The 24,645-nt window shown below is 36.1% G+C and overlaps 1 protein-coding gene across 1 annotated transcript in view; it reads right to left on the reverse strand.

Annotated features, from left to right (window-relative positions):
* The window catches only part of CFAP44 (cilia and flagella associated protein 44), a 113,693-nt gene that overhangs the window by 42,423 nt on the left and 46,625 nt on the right, over positions 1-24,645 (reverse strand). Inside the window, exons 18-23 of the mRNA XM_010852770.1 lie at positions 11,741-11,886; positions 10,884-11,154; positions 7,981-8,036; positions 7,650-7,812; positions 5,998-6,128; positions 2,729-2,925 (exon numbers count right to left, since the gene is read on the reverse strand). Of these exons, the coding sequence (XP_010851072.1) occupies positions 2,729-2,925; positions 5,998-6,128; positions 7,650-7,812; positions 7,981-8,036; positions 10,884-11,154; positions 11,741-11,886 (964 nt within the window). The remainder of the gene's footprint in view (positions 1-2,728; positions 2,926-5,997; positions 6,129-7,649; positions 7,813-7,980; positions 8,037-10,883; positions 11,155-11,740; positions 11,887-24,645) is intronic.

Below are 24,645 nucleotides of genomic sequence, written 5' to 3' on the forward strand. Positions count from 1 at the left end.
CACTTTTCACTTTCATGCATTGGAGAAGGAAATGGCAACCCACTCCAGTGTTCTTGCCTGAGAATCCCAGGGATGGGGGAGCCTGGTGGGTTGCTGTCTATGGGGTCGCACAGAGTCGGACACGACTGAAATGACTTAGCAATAAGTACTTTAGAACACCAAAATAAAGAGATATAAATCACAATTTTTACTCCTTAGAAATTTATTTTTTAAAAAACTGGTGACATAAGACATATATTAAAGAAGTAAAGAACATGATCATGAATAACAGACTAGTGGTAGATACTGGGAAGCTGGGAAAGAGTTCTGTAACATGATGATGGAGGAAGAAAACAGCAAGTGAGTCATATTTGATGTGTAATTTGAGGTGATATATATCAACTGTAGTGGTCTGCAGCCAATTTAAAAACTGGTCAGAAACGCACAAATCTAGAACTTAAAATTAATGGCTTTATCACAGACACATGAAAAGATGTTCAACATTACTTAGTCATCAGGGAGGGTGTTAGTCATTCAGCTTTGTCCGACTCTTTGCGATCCCATGGACTGTAGCCTGTCAGGCTTCTCTGTCCATGGGATTTTCCAGGCAATAATACTGGAGTATTATTTCATTTCCTCCTCCAGAGGATCTTCTCAACCCAGGGACTGAACCCGGGTCTCCTGCATTGCAGGCAGATTCTTTACCGTCTAAGTCACCAGGGAAGCCCAGTCATGAGGGAAATGCAAATCAAAACCACAATGAGATATCACCTTATACCTGCCAGAATGGCTATTATCAAAATGATGACAAATAACAAGTGTTGGTGAGGAGACAGAGAAAAAGGAACACTTGTGTACTGTTGGTAGGAATCTAAGTTGGTGCAGGAGATTCCTCAAGAATTAAAAACAGAACTACCATATGATGATCCAGGATTCCACTTTTGGGTATTTTTCCAAGGGAAAAAGTTCCACTAACACAAAAAGATATACGCACCCTTATGTTCATTGCAGTATGATTTACAACAGCCAAGATATAGAAGCAAACTAAGTGTTCATTGATAGGTGAATGGATGAAGAATATGAGGTATACACACACAATAGAACATTACTCAGTCATAAAAAAAGAATAAAACATTTTCATTTGTGACAACATGGATGACCTAGAGAGTGTTGCGCTGACTGAAATAAGACAAGAAAAACAAATACTGTATGATTTCTCTTATATGTGGAGCCTAAAAAATCAAAACAAATGAATAAACATAACAAAACAGAAATAGACTCATAACACAGAAAACAAATAGCTGGTTGCCAGAGAGGAAGGGGTCGAAGGATGAAATAGGTGAGGGAGATTAAGAGATGCAAACTTCCACTTACAAAATAAATGAGCCAGGGGGATGAAATGGACACCACAGGAAACAGTCAATAATGTAGTAATAACTTTGTATGGTAACAGATAATAACTAGACCTACCATGGTGATCATTTTGTGCTGTATAGAAATATGGAATCACTATATTGTAACCTGGAACTAATACAGTTCTGTAGGTCAATTATACTTCAGTAACAATTAATTAAAATAATACTATTGGTTTTATCAGTTATAAGTACCTACTAGAGGAATTACTCAATTTTTGTTCAAGCTACATAGAGATAACACTTTAGATATACATGAAAAATGTTAAATAATATGCATGGTTACCATTTTATTTCATATTTCAAATATATGGTACTGTGGAAAAATAAGTTAAATATGCCCTGGGTGGCCACAGAAAGATTTGATAATTAAAGTGTATTTCGTATATATAAAATAAATAACCAACAAAGACCCACTGCATAGCACAGGTACTATCCTCAACCTTTGTAATAACCTACAAGGGAAAAGAATCTGATTAACGAACATATGCGTGTGTGTGTGTGTGAACAATCACTTTGCTGTACACCTGAAACTAACACACACTGTAAATCAACTATACATCAATAAAAAATAAAAGTATAATTTGATCTGGATCCCCCCAAAATGGTAGAATTCAGAGAGGAGAGGAGTGAATTGGTCACTTCATTAGGAACCTGCATGTGGACGTTTCAGACATAATTAGGAAGCAGCAAGCAGGACAATAAGCTAAATGTGCCAATCAAGCAGTATGAGAAGACACTATTGGGGATAAAATAGAGATATGTTGCAGAAGGATTAAATATGTGATAAGGGTTTCAGAAGTTATCCTAGAAGCAGAAAGAAGCCATTAAATGTTTCTCAATGAAGAGTGTGAAACAGTAATAATGTCAGTACTGAATCATGGGCTCTAGCCTACATCTGGCCAGGCTGCAGTGCCCTTTACCCTTGATTAGGCTCTCCACATCTGTTCCCAGAATTCCTGTCTTGCTTCTTCTCACCCCAGTCACCCTGTGGGCAGTCACAGGAGGCAGGGATTACAGATTTATTTTCACACCTGTATTCTCAGCTCTTCATTCTGTTTATGTCCTTGGAAAAGAGTGTGAGTTGTGTTCTAGCCCTACAATCTAGAGTGGGACCCAGGAGTCTGGGAACATACACTTCCTAGGAAAACTAGCATCTGGGAAAATCCTAGATTTAAGAACAGTTGGACAAGGGAAGCAAGAAATCAGTAGTACTTGGTGCTCTTATCCACCCTTAGTCACATGACTGGGAATCAAAAGGTTCTGCTCACAAAAAGAATTCAATTTTGAAATTTTGATAAATATAGACTCAAAAGCCTTCTTGTCATTTATGTTACCTGTATCTCTCTGGCTATCCTTTCTTCCAGTTCCTTCTTTTTCAAACCTCTCAAATTTGCTTGGTCTTCTCTCTGATTGACTTGCCCGTTTGGTTTTGGAGTACTTAGAGGGTTTCACAAGCCTATAGGAGGATATCTTGTGATCACTCTGAATGGCATGAACTACAATAATATCGTTTTCCAATGAATCACGAAATCTGGGGGGAAATAAGTACTTGTAATGGTCACCATTTCAATCATGCTATACAATTATTACACAATAAAATAAGATCACAATGTACATACTGATAAACAATACCATTATATCATGTTGAGTCCAAAATTCAACCATGTATATACCAACAAGGATGTAGTGGAAGTTGAATAGCTCTTAAAGTAGAATTTTCTCATGAAAATACTAAACATCTCATTATTAACAACATACCATGGTTTTGCTAGTATGTAGAAGAGTCAAAATTTTCAAACAGACTGCAGTTTATGGTAAGTGGATCATATTAAACTCTGAGGAAGTGCAATTCATTTTCCTATTATCTCATATAGTACATATACAAAATAATACATATTTCATATAGTTATGATAGATAATAGATGGGGAGATGATAAATGTATATCATATATTACCCTATTTTCTCTACAAAAACATTAAGCTCAGGAATTCATACTACTTTCTGGTTTACCTTCCTCTTATAGCCTACAGAGATTTATCTTTTAAAAGTTCTTCATCAATTTCATTGTTGCTATTTTTTGGCAGCAGTTCACATTTCCTCATCTTTTAACTTTAGGATTTAATTTAATTTATGTATGTAATCATTCCTTTAAAATCTCAGTTGCATCTAAGTTGATTTATAGATTCAACATAATGGTTACCTGACTTTTGAAAAAAGCACCACTACCATCTAGTGAGGAAAGAATGTACCTATCAGCAAATGATAGTAGGTCAACTGGATATCAATACAGAGACAAAAGACACTTGATCTCTCTTACAGCACCCACAAAAATTATCCAAGACAGAAAATGGCAAAACAGTAGAGCTTCTAGAAGAAAATGGAGGATTATTTCACAAACTGGAAAAAGGCCAAGAATCCTTAATCACCGTAAAAGCACTAACCATAAAAAGTTAGTGAAAATATAGGGACTTTCCTGGTGGCCCAGTGGCTTAGACTTCACACTCCCAATGCAGAGGGCTCAGATTTGATCCCTGGCCAGAGAACTAGATCCCACATGCTGCAACTAAGATGTGGCACAGCCAAATAAACTTTTTTTTTTAAGTTGGTGAAACTGTTGATAAAGTGAAAAGAAAAACACCAGTAAACTGAACTTTGTCAAAATTAAAAACTTCTGTTCAAAAAGACACTATAATAAGGATGAAAGACAAGCTACAGCGTAGAGCAAGATATTTTACATGCATGCATGTATACATGCATGCACAGATATGTCACTATATACATGTGTCACATATATGACAAAAGTCTCATCCAGAATATGACTACCACAATCCAAGTTTTAAATGAGCAAAAGACTTGAACAAACATCTAATGAAAGAGAATATACAAATAACCAATAAGTATTTGAAATGGGAGTGAAAATTGTCACTCACCCAGGAAATGTCAATTTAAATCACACTGACACACTACTACAGAATAACTGAAATGCAAAGATCTGACACTGCCCAGTGATGGCAAGCATGAGTGTTACAGGTTGAACTGTGTCACCTAAAAAGAATATGTTGAAGTCCTAACCATCCCAGGTGGCTCAGAATATGACCTTATCTGAAAATAAAGTCTTGACAGAGGTAATCAAGTTAAAATGAGATCATTAGGGTGGATCCTCATCCAACATGACTGGTATCCTTATAAAAAGAGGAAATTTGGACGAGCACAGAGGAAATATATCTGAAGAGACAGAGAGAATTCCATATAAAGACAGAAGGTTTGGAGTGTTATATCAACAAGCAAACTGAAATAAGTGCTAAGCATGGGTCTAGGCATGGAGGCCTCAGTAGCTGCGGCATGTAAGCACAATACTTGCAAGTCTCAGCCCCTAGAGTGCTGATTCAGCAATAGTGGCACAGGGCTTAGTTGTCCCGCAGCATGTGGGATCTTCCCGGATCAGCAACTGAACCTGTGTCCCCTGCACTGGCAGGCAGATTCTTTACCACTGAGCCACCACGGAAGCCTGTTCGTTGGAGCTGGAGAAAGCCTGCACACAGTAAGATCCAGCACAGCCACAAATAGATAAATCTAGAGGAAAAAAAAACTGCTTATGTCAACCAAAAGGCATATACACAAGAATGTTCATAACAGTATTATTCACTGTAGCCCAAAATGAAACAACTCAAATATCCATCAGCAGTTAAACAGATGAATAAATTGTAGTATAACCATTGAATAGAATATTTCAAAGTAATGAAAACTGCTACCTGCATCAATATGGATAATCTTAGGCATGATACTGCATAAAAAAGCCAGATACAAGAGAGTTCATACTGAAGCTTTACATATATATGAAAGTTCACAGACACAACTAATCTCTGGTGATAAACATTTGTCTCTGGAGAGTAAATACTGGGAGGAAGACACAAGGGAACTTTCTGGAGTGCTACAAATGTTCTTACTCTAGGTGGTGGATATTTGTGTTTATGTATCTACAAAAATGTATTGAGATTTAAGCATTTATGTATGTAAATTATATCTAAAAAAGGCAGAAAGAAAAAGCAGTCTCCTCTGGGAAGTCACATTAATGCATGAGAGGAATCAGATAGGAAGTTGTCATCTTTCATTACAAGTCCTCTGCCTCTATTTTATTTTTGATGCTTCCTGGGTGATTTAGTGGTACAGAATCTGTCTTCAATGCAGGAGACGTGAGTTTGATCCCTGGGTTGGGAAGATCCCCTACAGAAGGGAATGGCAACCCCTTCCAGTATACTTGCCTGGGCCAGCGGACTATAGTCCATGGGTTGCAAAGAGTTACGCTCGACCGAGCATGCACACATACATACTGTGTTAATTAAATATAAGATAAATAATTTGTCAAAAACCAAAAACAAATACATATGACATAATTTGGTTTGTAAAAATTTTGCATATTTAAATGAGAAAGGAATGAGCTCAGGGAGATAGCAGCAGTGACGAGAGAATTACCAGAGTTTTAGGCATTAGTAGGTACTATAGGAGACCAACTATTTGACCACTTCCATAAAACCACTGGAAACTACTTTATTCAAATATCTGTTCACAAACATCTTGACTTGAAGGAAATATGGATCCTACCTATTCTGTAGCTTCTTTAGACCAAGCTGGTGTTTCTCCTTTTCCCAAGCCAATTCCTTTTCCACTCGTTGAATTTTATTAGCTGTTTTCCTGCCAATCTCAGCACGAATTTTGGAATCTAGATCAAAATCCTGAAGATAAGTAGACTTGTTCACCAAAATGGGTACTGTTACCAATGGACTTTAGCAATCCTATTTCATACATAAATATAGACATTTAAGGTTTGTCCTCCATTCCATGCCACATAACTCTCTCCTACATATCATAAACTCTCTGATTCTAGAAACCGCAGACTTTGATTTTACTGTCACAAAATATGGAGAAAAGTTCTCAGAAATAATTAACAATGATGAAAACAGAGTTACATCTTGAAAGATTAGTCCCACAATAAAAAACAATGAATGTTAACAGAACATTTGCAGAGTGTACCAAATTTAAAAAAAAAAAAAAAAAGAACTCCCTCTACCCCGAAGCAGCTACTATTACACAACTAGCTGTGCACAGGGCAGAAGTTCATGGCACATGTTCATCAGCTGAACCTCCCCTCCCATGTGACCCCACCTAGGAAAGGCCATAATGTGTTTGGCGACTTGCTGATAAAACCGAGTCAGGCTTGAATATTCTTCACCAAAGGGGCCATTTCCCCCATGAGGATACTTAGGGACCTCGTGTTTCTTTACTTCACTCCTGGAAAAATAACAGGGCCCTCACTCACACTAAATTACAAGTAATTATTTTTTCCAGATGTGTTGGTGCTTCTAGTAACGATGTATGTAAAATGCTCAGCCACAGAACTTGCCCCAGTTGTTCTTTATTTTGGACTAAGTCACCCATATTCTGCAAGTGTCAATCCTTTTATTAGTACCATAACAAACATCTTTTAACCATTAAGTTGGTCTTTTCGCCAATATGAGTTTATCAATGTGATTTCACCAATTTTTTTTTTTTAAATGAAATTGGCTAAGTGCTTCTAGAATTATAGGACTGGGTAATCCATGGGTATAGTCAAGAAAATAAATTCTGAGCTTTTATTTGACTAGGTTCTTGATAGTAATTCCATTTAAGATAACAAAAATGGGGGAAAATATTACTAGCAGGTAGAAGTGGTTATCCTATTTGGGTCACACCGAGAAGCTTTTTTGGGCTTCCCTGGTGGCTCAGAAGGGGTTGTCAATAAGGCACAAGAGAAAAATTTAATAAAAAATCAGCTTAATTTGGTGACTGTCCCCATAGCTGCAAATATTTTTTAGCAACTTTGTAGATGAACCAGTTTTTATCTTTCCAATAGAGCTGGTGAATTATACAAAAGAAATCACAGAGAATCAAATTACATAGTATGTGCCTATCCAACACTTGGTTGGATAACTTGGTTAGGTATGATAATGATTGATAACCAGATTCAAATTTATATTTATCTTATTACCAAAAGCATATGAAGTAGCTAAATCCAGAAGTAAACTTTGTACAAAGAGACTCATCTACATCCAAACCAACTTGTGTGACAAGTTCTACAGTAGTTTAGTTGTTAAAACACTGACCGGCCAGGCAAGGGAAATTTAAAGACGGGTTTAAGTGTTCTGCTTGGTCAAATAGCAGTCTCAATTCAGAAACAACATATGTTAAAATTAAAATCAAATTTATTTGAGGCTTACTGTCCGTTTAAACTGCATATGTTTGGGTAATTCTTCATTCATCTGTAGTAGTTTCTGTAATTGATTCCTTAAAGCTTTGATCCGTTCTCTCTTTCCAGCCTTGATTTCTTCTACTTCTTTCATTAACTTGTCATGTTCTCTTTTTCTTCTGGCATTCTCAATACTGAAAATAGAAATTTTAAAAGATAACATACCTTTAATATAGAAATGGCAAAAAGAAAACTAGTACTTAATAATTTGGAAATTCATTCAGCTTGGTCAACTTTGTTAAAATGTTGATGTAGTTTGCAAAAGCCCAGACCTAGTATGTATTGATCAAAAATTCTCATACCTGTAGGCTTTAGGATCTTCAATATCTTCTGGAATTGGCTCTGTTTCTATTCCAAACTGTAGGAGAAGGAATGAAAGGTTAGCCCCTTTAAATCACATATTTTCCTTAAAAGACTTAGTAAGTAGTAAATCGAGGGGTTTTCTCTTCTAACAGTTGGAGGCCTGGAAAGTACTTTCACAAAAAAATAAACTAGGGAAAAAACTTATATTTGTTTTTACTTCAGTTAAAGGGGTAAGTAGAAAAAGAAACCCAATCCCAAGTATGCAAAATGTTAATATCATCACATTCCCCTTCCAAATAGGAATTATTGATATTCATGTGTTACTAACAAAAATACAGCAAAAGAAATCCTCAAGGTCATTTATTTTCAAATACTTCTTTTTAAAAAAGCATATTCCTTTCATACATGTTTTGAGTTCCTTCAAAATACCTCATGCATATACAATGAAAAACTTCAAATACATATACTTTAAAAGTTTTAAGTGTTTCACTTGACCTTATCAAAAACATTCAGTGGGAAATACACAGAATAATATAATCCCTCTCCTTGAGAAGGATATGAAATCAGAAGTATGACTCTCCTTTAGAAAGGAAGCTTAAATTAAGAAGTACTATGAAGTAAATCACTTGAAAGTACTTTGTTTTAAAAATACAGGTTCTGTGCTGAAAAATGTCTTAGGTTGCTGAAAAGGATTTATGACCCAATGAATGAAACAAAAAGTCCTAGTTTTCTAGCTAACCTGTTCTTAAGTAAAATTGAACTTATTTTCTATTCTCTTTCATACCACATAGGGTCTTTATTTTGCTGTCATTTATTGTAAAGAAATAATGATTCTCTTTTGATCAAGTTGGTTTTTAAGTGCTCATCTTGATACACATAAAATATAAATGTACATTTATGTAAGACAAGATCTATAACTTTCATAAAGTGAAGTCATAAGGTCACGACTAATGTCAGAGACAAGGGATGGCTAATACATTTTAGTTACTATTAATCATTTAGGACAGAACTTGACTGAACTTTGTTTTTTTATTTCTCGGAGCTAAGCCCCTTGCTTCTCCAATATCAGTTGCAATTTGCAAGACGATACTAATAACAGCCAACCATCTCCTGTTTACAGCAAATAAGTTAAACAGATGTGCTTCCAAAGAGTTCCAAACACCTGCTAATTGTTCTTAATCCTGACTGCACTCTAGAACTGTTGGGGCTGGGGAAGAGGCAAGTTTTAAAAAATACAGATGGTCTCTGACTTATGATGGTCAACTTAGTGACCATTTAAGATGGTCAACTTAATGACTATTTATTTGACTTAATGATGGTGCAAAAGCAATATGCATTTTGTAGAAAGCATACTTCAAGTTTGGAATTTTGACCTTTTCCTGGCAAAGGACATGCAGTAGATCCTCCTTCACAATGCTGGCGGCTGCTGCAGCCACCCAACCACAAGGGTAAACAACTGGTACCCTCACCACTGGCTGTACCCACAAAACCATTATATTCACTTCAGTACAGCATTCAACAAATTATATGATATAGTCAACACTTTATTATAAAATAGGCTTCATGGTAGATGATTTTGCCCAACAGTACACTAATGTAAGTGTTCTAAGCACATTTAAGTTAGGCTAGGCTAAGCTGTGATATTAAGTAGCTTAGATGTATTAAATGCATTTTCAACCTAAGATATTTTCAATTTATGATGGGCTTATCAGGACACAACCCCAATGCATCATAGGTTGAAGAAGATCTGTACTAATGCCTGGGACTCACTTTCTGAGATTCTGACCTAATTCCTCTTGGATGGGCTCAGGCATCTATACTTTTAAGAGCTCCCCAGTGATTCTAAAATAGGTTAAGAAACTCAGACTGGTGCAGAGCTTAATTTTTTTACTTTGCATATTCAATTCTTTCTGATTTTGCCTTCTTAAAGGCTGCTTCAGAGACTTAAACATTAATTGCAGTCATAAATAAAAGGAGACCATTATAAAAATGTGGAATGGATTTTTTCTATTCAGTATGGGTTTCCATGGAGAGTTGGTACTAAGTAGAAAGATAAAGATTTTCATCTTGTTCATCTATTTTGTCTTCTGGAAATTTTCTCTTCCTGAGCTGGATCTCTTTTGACAACAGTTCACTCTCCAAATTTTGCTGCAGTTAATAGAAATGAAAATTTACCTGCTCAAATCTTCCCTACTTTCTCTGCATGTTCTTTTGAAGTGGGCTACCTGTTAAACAGGAAGCTGATGTGTTCACAGGAGTTTTAACTTTGGTCGAATACAACTCATTCTTTACAAGCAATTCTAACAGTTATCAGTGATTTTAGCCAAAGGAATCACTTTGATAACAGAAAATTTAGGTCTTGTGATAGGGTAAAGGTATATAATTTGGGGATCCAAACCTTCAATCTTCTTTACAAAGTCAGTAATGCATTCTTTTTAAGAATACAATAATTTGACTCTTTGATAATACTGTCACATTCTAATAGTAAAGATGATAATATTTTTACAACCCCTTTCAAAGGTACAAATTATGGTATACATCCCACATATGCCTCTTCAATGAGTGAATGAATAAATAGAAAGCAAAATATATCTGAAAAAAACTGCATCCTGAAAACAAAACTTTGCAAAGTGATGGAGACAGAAGAATTAATAGTCTTTTTACTTGAGGGACTTCTATATCTTTAAATAATATATCAAATAACTAAAGTAATAAAGTGAATTCAATATCTTTGATCATATTATTTGATCATAGAGACACCAGAAAGGCCAAATTATAATACTGGTAGGAAGATTAGACTGTAAGGTATTTATATCCAAATTCATCTTTAAGTGAATGTGAACATTTTAACACCAAAACATTAAAACAAAGTTGCTGTTACTGTTATTAGTCAGTTACATACCCTGGGAGATGGCACTTTGGCTTTCACAACTTTCTTTAACTCAAACTCAGAAAAAATGTTGAAAACAAAGATATTACTATCTGCTCCAGCAGTCACCAAGAACCGGTCATCAAAGCTAGTAGAGATGGCATTAACACGTCCATAATTATTGTCATGCACATTGAAATGCCAGTAGTCCTCCATGCTGGTCAATGAAGAATCATTCTTACTTAGGATATATACTCGAATCGCTCCATTTTGCATTCCACAAAACATCATTTCTCGGTTAATACTATGAAACACAAGCAAAGTACATTGTTTTTCATATTAATCTGAAAATGTTTAATTTTAAATTAATCAACAAATGGCTAAAGTTTTAACAACAAAGATGTTATGGAGTAAATTGTGTCCCCACAAAATTCAGATGCTGAAGCCCTAAAAAACTATGGCAGCTCTAGTAAATTAATACAAAAGGGTAGAAGGAGAAAAAGACAATTTAAAATCTGGAGCTATTATATTTTGGTTTAAAAGAATGATCAGCATATATGCTTAATTCTCAGTTATTCAATTTGTGATTTCTCCAGAATCATTGTAACCTGGAACTTTTGCTATCTGACTACACAGTAGCATCCTCCTAAGTAACAAAAAGAAAATTGATACAATTCAATTGTGTAATATATTCTGACAGAATGTTTGATAAAAAGGTTGAAGTAGTTTCAGGATTAGCTTTGACTCTACTTTAGTCATTTGATTTAACTAAACATTGAGTATTCCTCCATTTGGACAGATCTTTAGAAATGGTAATACTCATGATGGAAAAAACAGACAATAATGGGATACAGTTTTTTTTTTTTTAAGAATCCTGAAATTCTGGTCACCTGAAAGTGATAGTTGTGATGGGATTATCCTCTGTATCCTCAAGAAGACGGAAATCAAAAGGTTCATCTTTCCTTACTGTGTTATCACTGCTTTTGTCATCTGAGGGGAATTCACAGTGATACAGAAAACCAGAATCATAGCCACCCTAGAAAAGAGTGAAACCACATAGAATATAGTACCTGAAGATAAGACACATGTGACCACATGAGGAGTTTTTGATAATTTCAAACTTTAACACATACAACAGATGTCTTAAAACATATATTTTATATAATTTCTATGATTATAGATAAGTTTTATAAAGCATGTCTATTATTCATTTATATTCAGCCATACAATTATAAAAATAAAATACCTTACAATGATTTGTTCCCACTTAAAACACAGGAGAGATATCACTTCTGTCTACATACTGAATTCCATTTTATTTCAAGGATTATTCAGTATAAGTAGTATTTAACAATAGAGTTTTGTAGATCATGGTTTTTAGAGATTTCCAGTCTAGGACATTTTTTTTCTCCCTAAAGCAATTGCTAATCTTGAAAATGGAAGCTGAGAAATTAAGAAGCTGAGCAGAGCAATCTGTAGTCTCATGGGCTTAGAAAAAGGCAAAGAATTCCCAGGGTCCTCCAAAAAGAAGGAGCCATTGTAAACACACCTTCCACTGGGCTTTCTGTTGCAATCCCAAAGCACTGTATCCCACATGTATGAAGAAACTAGAAAGAGACTGGCCCTCGCAGAAAGTAAAACCTAATTTCAAGTCATCTCAATCACTGACTGGATGAAACTGACCTAGGATTTCTAGTTGCTTTCCAGAACTGAAAATCAATTTCCAGGTGATAATAGCAATATACAGAGACTCAAGTTGATGCTACAGTTTTTCATAAAGTCTAGCATTCAACTAAAAAGAAAGCAAAAAAGCAACTAAGTGTATTAACAAAGTCTTGACTGAAAATCAAGAGAAAAAAACAGAGCCAAGAAACAAAATTATAAGAAATATTGATAGAGGTGTTTCCAAAATGGACTCCAAAATAACTATGATTAATATATTTAAGGACTTTAGAAGGCAGAACAATTTAGAAGTCAACTAGGATCTATGAAAAAGTAGATAATGGGAAAAATGAAAATTCTAGAACTGAAAAATAAAATGACAGAAATTAGAATTCAACAGATTGGTTTAAAAACAATTAGACACAGCCAAAGCTAGAGTTATGAAAGTGAAACAGGATCAGAAAAAAAATAGACTAAGGCAGGAGAGAGAAAATAAAGATGTAAAAATTTTTAAAAAGGAGTGTAAGATCTGTATGAGGCGTAATAATAAGGATTAATATACATAAAATTGGAATTCTACAAGACCAAAAATATGGACTAGAAACAGTCCATATTTAAATGTCTGAAACTTTTCTAAAACTGAATAAAAATGTGTTAAAGTGCAAGAAATGCCAGTGACCCACAAGCAAGATATATGAAGAATTTATACCTTTTAACATGAATTTCATAAAACTCCTAGAAGAGCACATAGACAAAACATTCTGTGACATAAATGATACCAATGTTTTCTTAGGTCAGTCTCCCAACACAAGAGAAGTAAAAAAAAATAATAATAATGAAAACAAATGGAACCTAATCAGACTCACAAGCTTTTGCACAGCAAAGGAAACCATATAAAAACAACAACAACAAAAAGTCAGTCTATGGAATAGGAGAAAATATTTGCAAACAATGTGACAAGACAGGGGCTTACTCTCCAAAATATACAAACAGCTCATACAACTTCACACAGAAAAACAAACAACCCAATCAAAAAATGGGCAGAAGACTTTAATAGACATTTCTGCAAAGAAGACATATAGATGGCCAGCAGGCACATGAAAAGATGCTTAATATCACTAATTAGAGAAATAAAATTCAAATTTACAATGAAGACTAAAAATAGAACTGCTGTATGATTCAACATTCCCACTCTTGGGCATATGTATGTCCAGACAAAACCATAATTCAAAAAGATACATGCAACCTTATGCTCATAGCTGCACTATTCATTAGCCAAAACATGGAAACAACCTAAATGTCCATTAACAGATGGATGGATAAAGAAGATGAAGTACACATGTGCAATAGAATGCTACTCAGCCATAAAAAAAAATGAAATAATGCCATCTGCAGCAACATGGATGCAACTAGGGCTTATGATACTAAGTGAAGTTAACTCAAAAAGAGAAAAATAAATACCATACTATATCACTAATATGTGGAGTCTAAAATATGAAACAAATGAACCTATCTACAAAACAGAAACACTCATAGACATAGAGAACATACTTGCGGTTGCCAAGGGGACTGGGGTGGGAAGGGCTGAGAGTGTAGGATTAGCAGATGTAAACTGTTACAGATGGATAAACAAACATGGTCCTACTTTATAGCCCAAGGAACTATATTCAATATCCTGTGATAAACCATAAGAGCAAAAGAATTTTCTTAAAGGAATATCTATATGTATATAACCAAGTCATTTTGTTGTATAGCCAGAGATTGGCACAATATTGTAAAACTATACATCAATAAAAAAATAAAGAATTTACACATTTTAACACAAAATCTTCAAAGCAATGAGAAAGAAAGATGCATAAGATTACAAATAAAGAACAATAAAAAGATGTAGATGGTAGAATAGAAGACAAAAGATGATAAAAATATAGTTTTGAAAAGAAAATATACAGAAGAAATAAAAAACATTTAAAGGCAAAATAGGCACAATAAGGCAAAAAAAAAACCCAAACTCATATATACATATATATATGTGTGTGTGTATATAAATAATTTGACAATGAGGTGTGGGGGAGGATACACAGCATTAAACATACAAAGATCTTTTTTTCTCTAGAGCTAGTAAAAGAATAAATTTATGTGAAATTATGGGTTTCAAAGGTGGTGCTAGTGGTAAAGAACCCACCTGCCAAGGCAGGAGACATAAGAGACAGAGGTTCAATCCCTGGTTTGGAAAGATGCCCTGGAGAAGGGAATAGCAACCCACTCTGGTATTATTGCCTGAAGAGTCCCATGAACAAAGGAACCTGGAGGGCTTTGGTACAGTTCAGTTCAGTCACTCAGTCATGTCTGACTCTGCAACCCATGGACTGTAGCATCAGGCTTCCTTGTCCTTCACCAACTCCCAGGGCTTGCTCAAACTCATGTCCATCGAGTCAGTGATGCCATCCAATCATCTCATTCTTTGTCGTCCCCTTCTCCTCCCACCTCCAATCTTTCCCAGCATCAGGGTCTTTTCCAATGAGTCAGTTCTTTCCATCTGGTGGCCAAAGTATTGGAGTTGCAGTTTCAACATCAGTCCTTCCAATGAATATTCAGGACTGATTTCCTTCAGGATAGACAAGTTTCATCTCCTTGCAGCCTAAGGGACTCTCAAGAGTCTTCTATAACACCACAGTTCAAAAGCATCAATTCTTCAGTGCTCAGCTTTCTTTCTAGTCCAACTCTCATATTCATACATGACTAATGGAAAAACCATAGCTTTGACTAGATGGACCTTTGTTAGCAAATTAATGTCTCTGCTTTTTTAATATGCTGTCTAAGGTTCTCATAGCTTTTCTTCCAAGGAGCAAGCATCTTTTGATTTCATAGCTATGGTACACAGGACCACAAAGAGTCAGACAGGACTGAAGTAACTGAGCATGCATATTAAAATAAGGGTATATATTATGATCTTTAGAGTCACCAGTAAAAATAGTAAAAACAAAAAAAAAAGTATAATAGAGGAGGAAAATTGGGGGGGTGGGGTGGGAAACTACCTAATTATCTGATAGAAGGTGAAAAGGGGAACATATAACTGAAATTGATGTGATAAATAGAAATAATAGGACAGTAGCTTTAATCTAAAATATATTAGTCACTACATTAAATGTAAATGGATACAGCATTCTATTAAAATAAAGATTTTACTACAGGATTAAAAAGAAAAAGCCTAACTGCGCTGCTTACAAAAGATATACTTCAAAATAAGAATATGAAATGTAAAGGAAAAAGAAGAATCATCAACAGCTCTGAGTTTCGGCTTAGAAACTGGGTGGATGGTTGTTCCATTTACTGAGATGGAGATGGAGCAAGTTTGTACAGGGAAAGTGTGATTTTTAAAGTTCTATTTTGAACATGTTCATTTTGAGGTGCCAAGTAGAGATGTCAAGTTGGATGTTCAAGGCTGAATATGAGAGGAGAGGTCAAGACTAGAGATAAACATGAGATTTGCTGACATATAATTGATATTTAAAGCCATGGGACTAGATGAAATCATCTAGCAAGAAGGAGGCTGCCCAAGAACTTGAACATCCTCAAGTTCTTCAAAGTTAAAAGCTAGTTCAACAAATAAGAAGCCAGCAAGAGAAGCTAAAAAGGAGTGGCCTGGCCAGCAGAAAGTGGTGTCATAGAAGCCAGGCCCCCCAAAAAAATGCTTTAAGAAAGATGGTAGGTCAACTCTATCACATGCTTCTGAGAGGCCAAATGGACAGAGAAGTGGCCACTGGGCTTTACAGTATGGAAATCTTTGATGATGTGAAATTGTGAAGATAAAAACCCAACTGGAATGGGTTAAAGACCAAACAGGAGATGAAGAAATTAAGCCAATGATTACACACAACTCTTTCAAGAAGTTTTCCTATAAAGGAGCAATGGATGAGAAGAAAGGATGTTAAAGAAAAAAATTTAAGTTGGTAAGTACTAGGAGCATGTTTATATGCTGATGATAAGAAGTGAGTAAACAGAGAGAGATTGAAGATACAGGAGACCAGCTCATTTATTTCAGAAGTAAAACCTTTGAGAAAGTGAGAGGGGATGGCATCAAGAGGCCATTTGGAATAGTGTCCTTGGGAAGTTGTAACAGACGATTCACCAATTGTTAACAGTAGCAGACAAACTTGTATGGATCCCCATAGAACATGAGATCTAAGACAAGATAAGGAAATGCCATCTGATCGTTTTTATTTTCTCAGTGAAATGTGAGATGGGAATTCCCTGGCAGTCCAGTGGTTAGGACTCAGTGCTTCCACCACCAGGGCCTGGGTTAAATTCCTGATAGGGGATCTAAAACCCCAAAAGCCACACAGCACAACCAGAAACAACAAAACAGAAACAAAAAGAAAAGAAAACGTGAGGTAAGGTTATGACTAGAAATTGAGGGAAGGTGAAAATGACTGACAGGAGAAGAATTAGTGATCATTTGGAAAGTGGGAAAGTGGAACCAGCCTACAGTGTGAACACTGTGAGATATGAGAACTGTGGTCATGGCTTCAAAACAAGGCTGGTTTTCTACAGCATCTGTGTGGTACAGGCACAGAGCTGGCAAGTGAGTCAAACAGGGTTAGTGTCACTGTCTCTGAACTATACCTTAAACTTGTTTGCTGGTGTAGTTTAATGGTTAAGAGCTTAGACCCAGACTGCCTGAGTCCAGATCCTGTTCCACCTCTAATTATATGACTGCAAATAAGTTACCTAACCTCTCCCTGCCATGGTTTTTTCTTATGTAAAATGCAAATTATTAAGAGCACTTATTTTATAAGGTGGTCACTTAGAATAGTGCTTGGTATAGAATAATCAGGTTTCCAGATTTTGCAAATAAAAAACTGAGTGAACATAAAATGAACTTATTATGGTAGTCATTTTATGATACATGCAAGTCAAATCACTATGCTATGTACCTTAAATTATACAGTGCTGCATGTTAATTATATCTCAGTAAAACTAGGGAAAAAAAACTTTAAATCCAGGGTGCACGGGTAAATTTGAATTTCAGATAATCAGCAAGTTTATCTTTAGTATAAGCATGTCCCATGTAATATCTGGCAACCCTAAAGCTAATAAGCATTAAATATGTTTGTTAGATAATTAGTAACTTTTGCATGTTTTAAGACACTAGAACTCTATTCTATTACAGTTGTTTCTGTACCTCTCTCCCTCATGATATGAGGAAGTTTCCAGAGGGCAGGACCATGTCCTATTTATCTCTTTACCCCTTGAACCCCACACAACAGAATCCATCAATAATTGTTTTATAAAGCACAGAAAACAAAGGGTCAAGGTGCTAATACATGGAATCCTAAGGTGCCTTCATCACTACTTTCCATCCTTCTTGCTGCTTGCCTCCTTAAAAATTGCTATTAAAGATATATTTCTAAGAAATGTTGATGAGGAGTAGCATGAACTCTCATCATTCCTTACAACAACAGTCCTTAGCTAGGCAGTCCTCTGGCCTGGCCAAGGATCTGAGACCACTTACGACCTAGTGGTAATCTTTCACATATATTTCTTTTTTTTTAATATAAATTTATTTATTTTATTTGGAAGCTAATTACTTTACAATATTGTAGTGATTTTGCCATACATTGACATGAATCCACCACGGGTATACATGTGTTCCCCATCCTGAACCCCCCTCCCATCTCCCTTCCCATCCCATCCCTCGGGGTTATCCCAGTGCACCAGCCCTGAGCACCCTGTCTCATGCATCGAACCTGGACTGGTGATTCGTTTCACATATGATAATATACATGTTTCAATGCCATTCTCCCAAAGCATCCCACCCTCACCTTCTCCCACAGAGTCCAAAAGTCTGTTCTTTACATCTGTGTCTCTTTTGCTGTCTCACATATAGGGTCATCATTACCATCTTTCTAAATTCCATCAGATCAGATCAGGTCAGTCGCTCAATTGTGTCTGACTCTTTGCAACCCCATGAATCGCAGCACGCCAGGCCTCCCTGTCCATCACCAACTCCTGGAGTTCACGCAGACTCACGTCCATCGAGTCAGTGATGCCATCCAGCCATCTCATCCTCTGTCGTCCCCTTCTCCTCCTGCCTCCAATCCCTCCCAGCATCAGAGTCATTTCCAATGAGTCAACTCTTCGAATGAGGTGGCCAAAGTACTTTCAGCTTTAGCATCATTCCTTCCAAAGAAATCCCAGGGCTGATCTTCTTCAGAATGGACTGGTTGGACTAAATTCCATAGATATGCATTAATATACTGTCTTGGTGTTTTTCTTTCTGGCTTACTTCACTCTGTATAATAGGCTCCAGTTTCATCCACCTCATTAGAACTGATTCAAATGTATTCTTTTTAATGGCTGAGTAATATTCCATTGTGTATATGTACCACAGCTTTCTTATCCATTCATCTGCTGATGGACATCTAGGTTGCTTCCATGTCCTGGCTATTATAAACAGTGCTGCGATGAACATTGGGGTACATGTGTCTCTTTTAATTCTGATTTCCTTGGTGTGTATGCCCTGCAGTGAGATTGCTGGGTCATATGGCAGTTCTATTTTCAGTTTTTTAAGGAATCTCCACACTGTTCTCCATAGTGGCTGTACTAGTTTGCATTCCCACCAACAGTGTAAGAGGGTTCCCTTTTCTCCACATCCTCTCTGGCATTTATTGCTTGTAGACTTTTGGATAGCAACCATTCTGACTGGTGTGAAATGGTACCTCATTGTGGTTTTGATTTGCATTTCTCTGATAATAAGTGATGTTAAGCATCGTTTCATGTGTTTGTTAGCCATCTGTATGTCTTCTATGGAGAACTGTTTAGTTCTTTGGCCTATTTTTTGATTGGGTCATTTATTTTTCTGGAATTGAGCTGCAGGAGTTGCTTGTATATTTTTGAGATTAATTCTTTGTCAGTTGCTTCATTTGCTATTATTTTTTCCCATTCTGAAGGCTGTCTTTTCACCTTGCTTATCATTTCCTTTGTTGTACAGAAGCTTTTAAGTTTAATTAGGTCCCATTTGTTTTTTGTTTTTTTGCTTTTATTTCCAATACTCTGTGATTTACATTGAAGAGTGTTTTGCCTATGTTCTCCTCTAGGAGTTTTATAGTTTCTGGTCTTACATTTAGATCTTTAATCCATTTTGAGTTTATTTTTGTGTATGGTGTTAGAAAGTGTTCTAGTTTCATTCTTTTACAAGTGGTTGATCAGTTTTCCCAGCACCACTTGTTAAAGAGATTGTCTTTTCTCCATTGTATATTCTTGCCTCCTTTGTTGAACATAAGGTGTCCATAGGTGCGTGGATATATCTCTGGGCTTTCTATTTTGTTCCAATGATCTATATTTCTGTCTTTGTGCCAGTACCATCCTGTCTTGATGACTGTGGCTTTGTAATAGAGCCTGAAGTCAGGCAGGTTAATTCCTCCAGTTCCATTCTTCTTTCTCAAGATTGCTTTGGCTATCTGAGGTTTTTTGTATTTCCATACAAATTGTGAAATTATTTGCTCTAGTTCTGTGAAAAATACCGTTGGTAGCTTGATAAGGATTGCACTGAATCTATAGATTGCTTTGGGTAGTATACTCATTTTCATTATATTGATTCTTCCAATCCATGAACATGGTATATTTCTCCATCTATTTTGTGTTCTCTTTGATTTCTTTATCAGTGTTTCCTAGTTTTCTATATGTAGGTCTTTTGTTTCTTTAGGTAGATATATTCCTAAGTATGTTATTCTTTTGTTGCAATGGTGAATGGAATTGTTTCCTTAATTTCTCTTTTTGTTTTCTCATTGTTAGTATATAGGAATGCAAGGGATTTCTGTGTGTTGATTTTATATCCTGCAACTTTACTGTATTCATTGATTAGCTCTAGAAATTTTCTGGTGGAGTCTTTAGGGTTTTCTATGTAGAGGATCATGTCATCTGCAAACAGTGAGAGTTTTACTTCTTCTTTTCCAATTTGGATTCATTCTTTTTCTGCTCTGATTGCAGTGGCCAAAACTTCCAAAACTATGTTGAATAGTAGTGGTGAGAGTGGGCACCCTTGTCTTGTTCCTGACTTTAGGGGAAATGCTTTCAATTTTTCACCATTGAGGATAATGTTTGCTGTGGGTTTGTCATATATAGCTTTTATTTATTTTTTTAATTTTATTTTATTTTTAAACTTTTACAATATTGTATTAGTTTTGCCAAATATCGAAATGAATCTGCCACAGGTATACCCGCATTCCCCATCCTGAACCCTCCTCCCTCCTCCCTCCCCTACCCTCTCTCTGGGTCGTCCCAGTGCACCAGCCCCAAGCATCCAGTACCATGCATCGAACCTGGACTGGCGACTCATTTCATACATGATATTACACGTTTCAATGCTATTCTCCCAAATCTCCCCACCCTCTCCCTCTCCCACAGAGTCCATAAGACTGATCTATACATCGGTGTCTCTTTTGCTGTCACGTACACAGGGTTATTGTTACCATCTTTCTAAATTCCATATATATGCGTTAGTATACTGTATTGGTGTTTTTCTTTCTGGCTTACTTCACTCTGTATAATAGGTTCCAGTTTCATCCATCTCATTAGAACTGATATTATGTTGAGGTATGTTCCTTGTATTCCTGCTTTCTGGAGGGTTTTTATCACAAATGGATGTTGAATTTTGTCAAAGGCTTTCTCTGCATCTATTGACATAATCATATGGTTTTTATCTTTCAATTTGTTAATGTGGTGTATTACATTGATTGATTTGCAGATATTGAAGAATCCTTGCATCCCTGGGATAAAGCCTACTTGGTCATGATGTACGATCTTTTTAATATGTTGTTGGATTCTGTTTGCTAGAATTTTGTTAAGGATTTTTGCATCTATGTTCATCAGTGATATTGGCCTGTAGTTTTTTTTGTGACATCTTTGTCAGTTTTTGGTATTAGGGTGATGGTGGCCTCATAGAATGAGTTTGGAAGTTTACCTTCCTCTGCAATTCTGGAAGAGTTTGAGTAGGATAGGTGTTAGCTGTTCTCTAAATTTTTGGTAGAATCAGCTGTGAAGCTGTCTGGTCCTGGGCTTTTGTTTGCTGGAAGATTTCTGATTATAGTTTCAATTTATGTGCTTGTAATGGTCTTTAAGATTTTCTATTTCTTCGTGGTTTAGTTTTGGAAAGTTGTACTTTTCTAAGAATTTGTTCATTTCTTCCAAGTTGTCCATTTTATTGGCATATAGTTGCTGATAGTAGTCTCTTAAGAGCCTTTGTATTTCTGTGTTGTCTGTTGTAATCTCTCCATTTTCATTTCTAATTTTGTTGATTTGATTCTTCTTCCTTTGTTTCTTGATGAGTCTGGCTAATGGTTTGTCAATTTTATTTATCTTCTCAAAGAATCAGCTTTGGCTTTGTTGATATTTGCTCTGGTCTCTTTTGTTTCTTTTGCATTTATTTCTGCCCTTATTTTTAAGATTTCTTTCCTTCTACTAACCCTGGGGTTCTTCATTTCTTCCTTTTCTAGTTGCTTTAGGTGTAAAGTTAGGTTATTTATTTGATTTTTTTTCTTGTTTTTTTGAGGTAAGCCTGTATTGCTATGAACCTTCCCCTTACCGCTGCTTTTACAGTGTCCCATAGGTTTTGGGTTGTTGTGTTTTCATTTTCATGCATTTCTATGCATATTTTCTTTTTTTATTTCTTCTGTGATTTGCTGGTTATTCAGCAGCATGTTGTTCAGCCTCCATATGTTGGCTGAACATATTAAAAAGATCATACATCATGACCAAGTGGGCTTTATCCCAGGGATGCAAGGATTCTTCAATATCTGCAAATCAATCAATGTAATACACATTAACAAATTGAAAGATAAAAACCATATGATTATGTCAATAGATGCAGAGAAAGCCTTTGACAAAATTCAACATCCATTTATGATAAAAAACCCTCCAGAAAGCAGGAATACAAGTTTTAATAGTTTTTCTCCTGTAATTGACATCTAATCTTACTGTATTGTGGTCAGAAAAGATGCTTGGAATGATTTTAATTTATTTGAATTTACCAAGGCTAGATTTATGGCCCAGGATGTGATCTATCCTGGAGAAGGTTCCATGTGCACTTGAGAAAAAGGTGAAATTCATTGTTTTGGGGTGAAATGTCCTATAGATATCAATTAGGTCTAACTATTATATCATTTAAAGTTTGTGTTTCCTTGTTAATTTTCTGTTTAGTTGATCTATCCATAGGTGTGAGTGGGGTATTAAAGTCTCCCACTATTATTGTGTTATTGTTAATTTTCTCTTTCATACTTGTTAGCATTTGCCTTACATACTGCAATGCTTCTATGTTGGGTGCATATATATTTATAATTGTTATATCTTCTTCTTGGATTGATCCTTTGATCATTATGTAGTGTCCTTCTTTGTCTCTTTTCACAGCCTTTATTTTAAAGCCTATTTTATCTGATATGAGTATTGCTACTCCTGCTGTCTTCTGGTCTCTATTTGCATGGAATATCTTTTTCCAGCCCTTCAATTTCAGTCTGTATGTGTCCCTCCTTTCGAGGTGGGTCTCTTGTAGACAACATACATAGGGGTCTTATTTTTGTATCCATTCAGCCAGTCTTTGTCTTTTGGTTGGGGAATTAAACTCATTTACATTTGAGGTAATTATTGATAAGTATGATTCCATTGCCATTTACTTTGTTGTTTTGGGCTCGAGTTTATATACCCTTTCTGTGTTTCCTGTCTAGAGAAGATCCTTTAGCATTTTTTGGAGAGCTGGTTTGGTGGTGCTGAATTCTCTCAGCTTTTGCTTGTCTGTAAAGCTTTTGATTTCTCCTTCATATTTGAATGAGATCCTTGCTGGGTACAGTAATCTGGGCTGTAGGTTTTTCTCTTTCATCACTTTAAGTATGTCCTACCATTCCCTTCTGGCCTGAAGAGTTTCTACTGAAAGATCAGCTCTTATCCTTATGGGAATCCCCTTGTGTGTTATTGTTGTTTTTCCCTTACCAATTTTAGTATTTGTTCTTTGTATTTTATCTTTGTTAATTTGATTAATATGTGTCTTGGGGTGTTTCACCTTGGGTTTATCCTGTTTGGGACTCTCTGGGTTTTTTGGACTTGGATGACTATTTCCTTCCCCATTTTAGGGAAGTTTTCAAGTATTATCTCCTCAAGTATTTTCTCATGGTCTTTCTTCTTGTCTTTTTCTGGGACCCCTATGATTCTAATGTTGGGCATTTAACATTGTCCTAGAGATCTCTGAGGTTGTCCTCATTTAATTCTTTTTCCCTTTTTCCTCTCTACTTCATTTATTTCTACCATTCTATCTTCTACCTCACTTATCCTATCTTCTGCCTCCATTATTCTACTGTTGGTTCCCTCCCAAGTGTTTTTTTATCTCATTTATTGCATTTTCATTATATATTGACTCTTTTTTATTTCTTCTAGGTTAGGGCTTTTTCGTGGGATAGCTATCCCACAGTCTGGGTTGCTACCTCAAGTTAGTTCCCTAAGATTGCCCTCAGGGCATTCAGGCCGGGTCCTTACCCTAAGCAATGCAGCCCGCGCCTCCCTGTCCAGCCCCTGCTTGCTAGTGGTGGATGCGAGCGTCTGGGCTGCTTCTCCACTGGGAGTTGCCGTTAGGCATGTAATCTGTGGGGTTTATTTATTTATTTTTCCTCCTGGTTATGTTGCCCTCTGAGATTCCAAGGCTCACCACAGACCCACCGGTGACAGTGTTTCCTGGTGTTTGGAAACTTCTCTCTTTTTTAATACTTCCTTCCTGGGATAGATCTCCGTCCCTACCTCTTTTGTCTCTCTTTTTATTTTTTTATATTTTGTCCTACCTCCTTTCGAAGATAATGGGCTACCTTTCTGGGTGCCTGATGTCCTCTGCCAGCATTCAGAAGTTGTTTTGTGGAATTTTATCAGCGTTCAAATGTTCTTTCAATGAATTTGTGGGGGAGAAAGTGGTCTCCCCATCCTATTCCTCCACCATATTAGGACCGCCCCCTTTCACATATATTTTTATGTGAATTTGTGACAAATTTCTTTTAAATTTTATTTTATTTTTAAACTTTACATAATTGTGTTAGTTTTGCCAAATATCAAAATGAATCTGCCACAGGTATACATGTGTTCCCCATCCTGAACCCTCCTC

This window comes from Bison bison, unplaced genomic scaffold (genome assembly GCF_000754665.1).
Source record: "Bison bison bison isolate TAMUID 2011002044 unplaced genomic scaffold, Bison_UMD1.0 scf7180017864314, whole genome shotgun sequence".
In the NCBI taxonomy this organism is placed as follows: domain Eukaryota; kingdom Metazoa; phylum Chordata; class Mammalia; order Artiodactyla; family Bovidae; genus Bison; species Bison bison.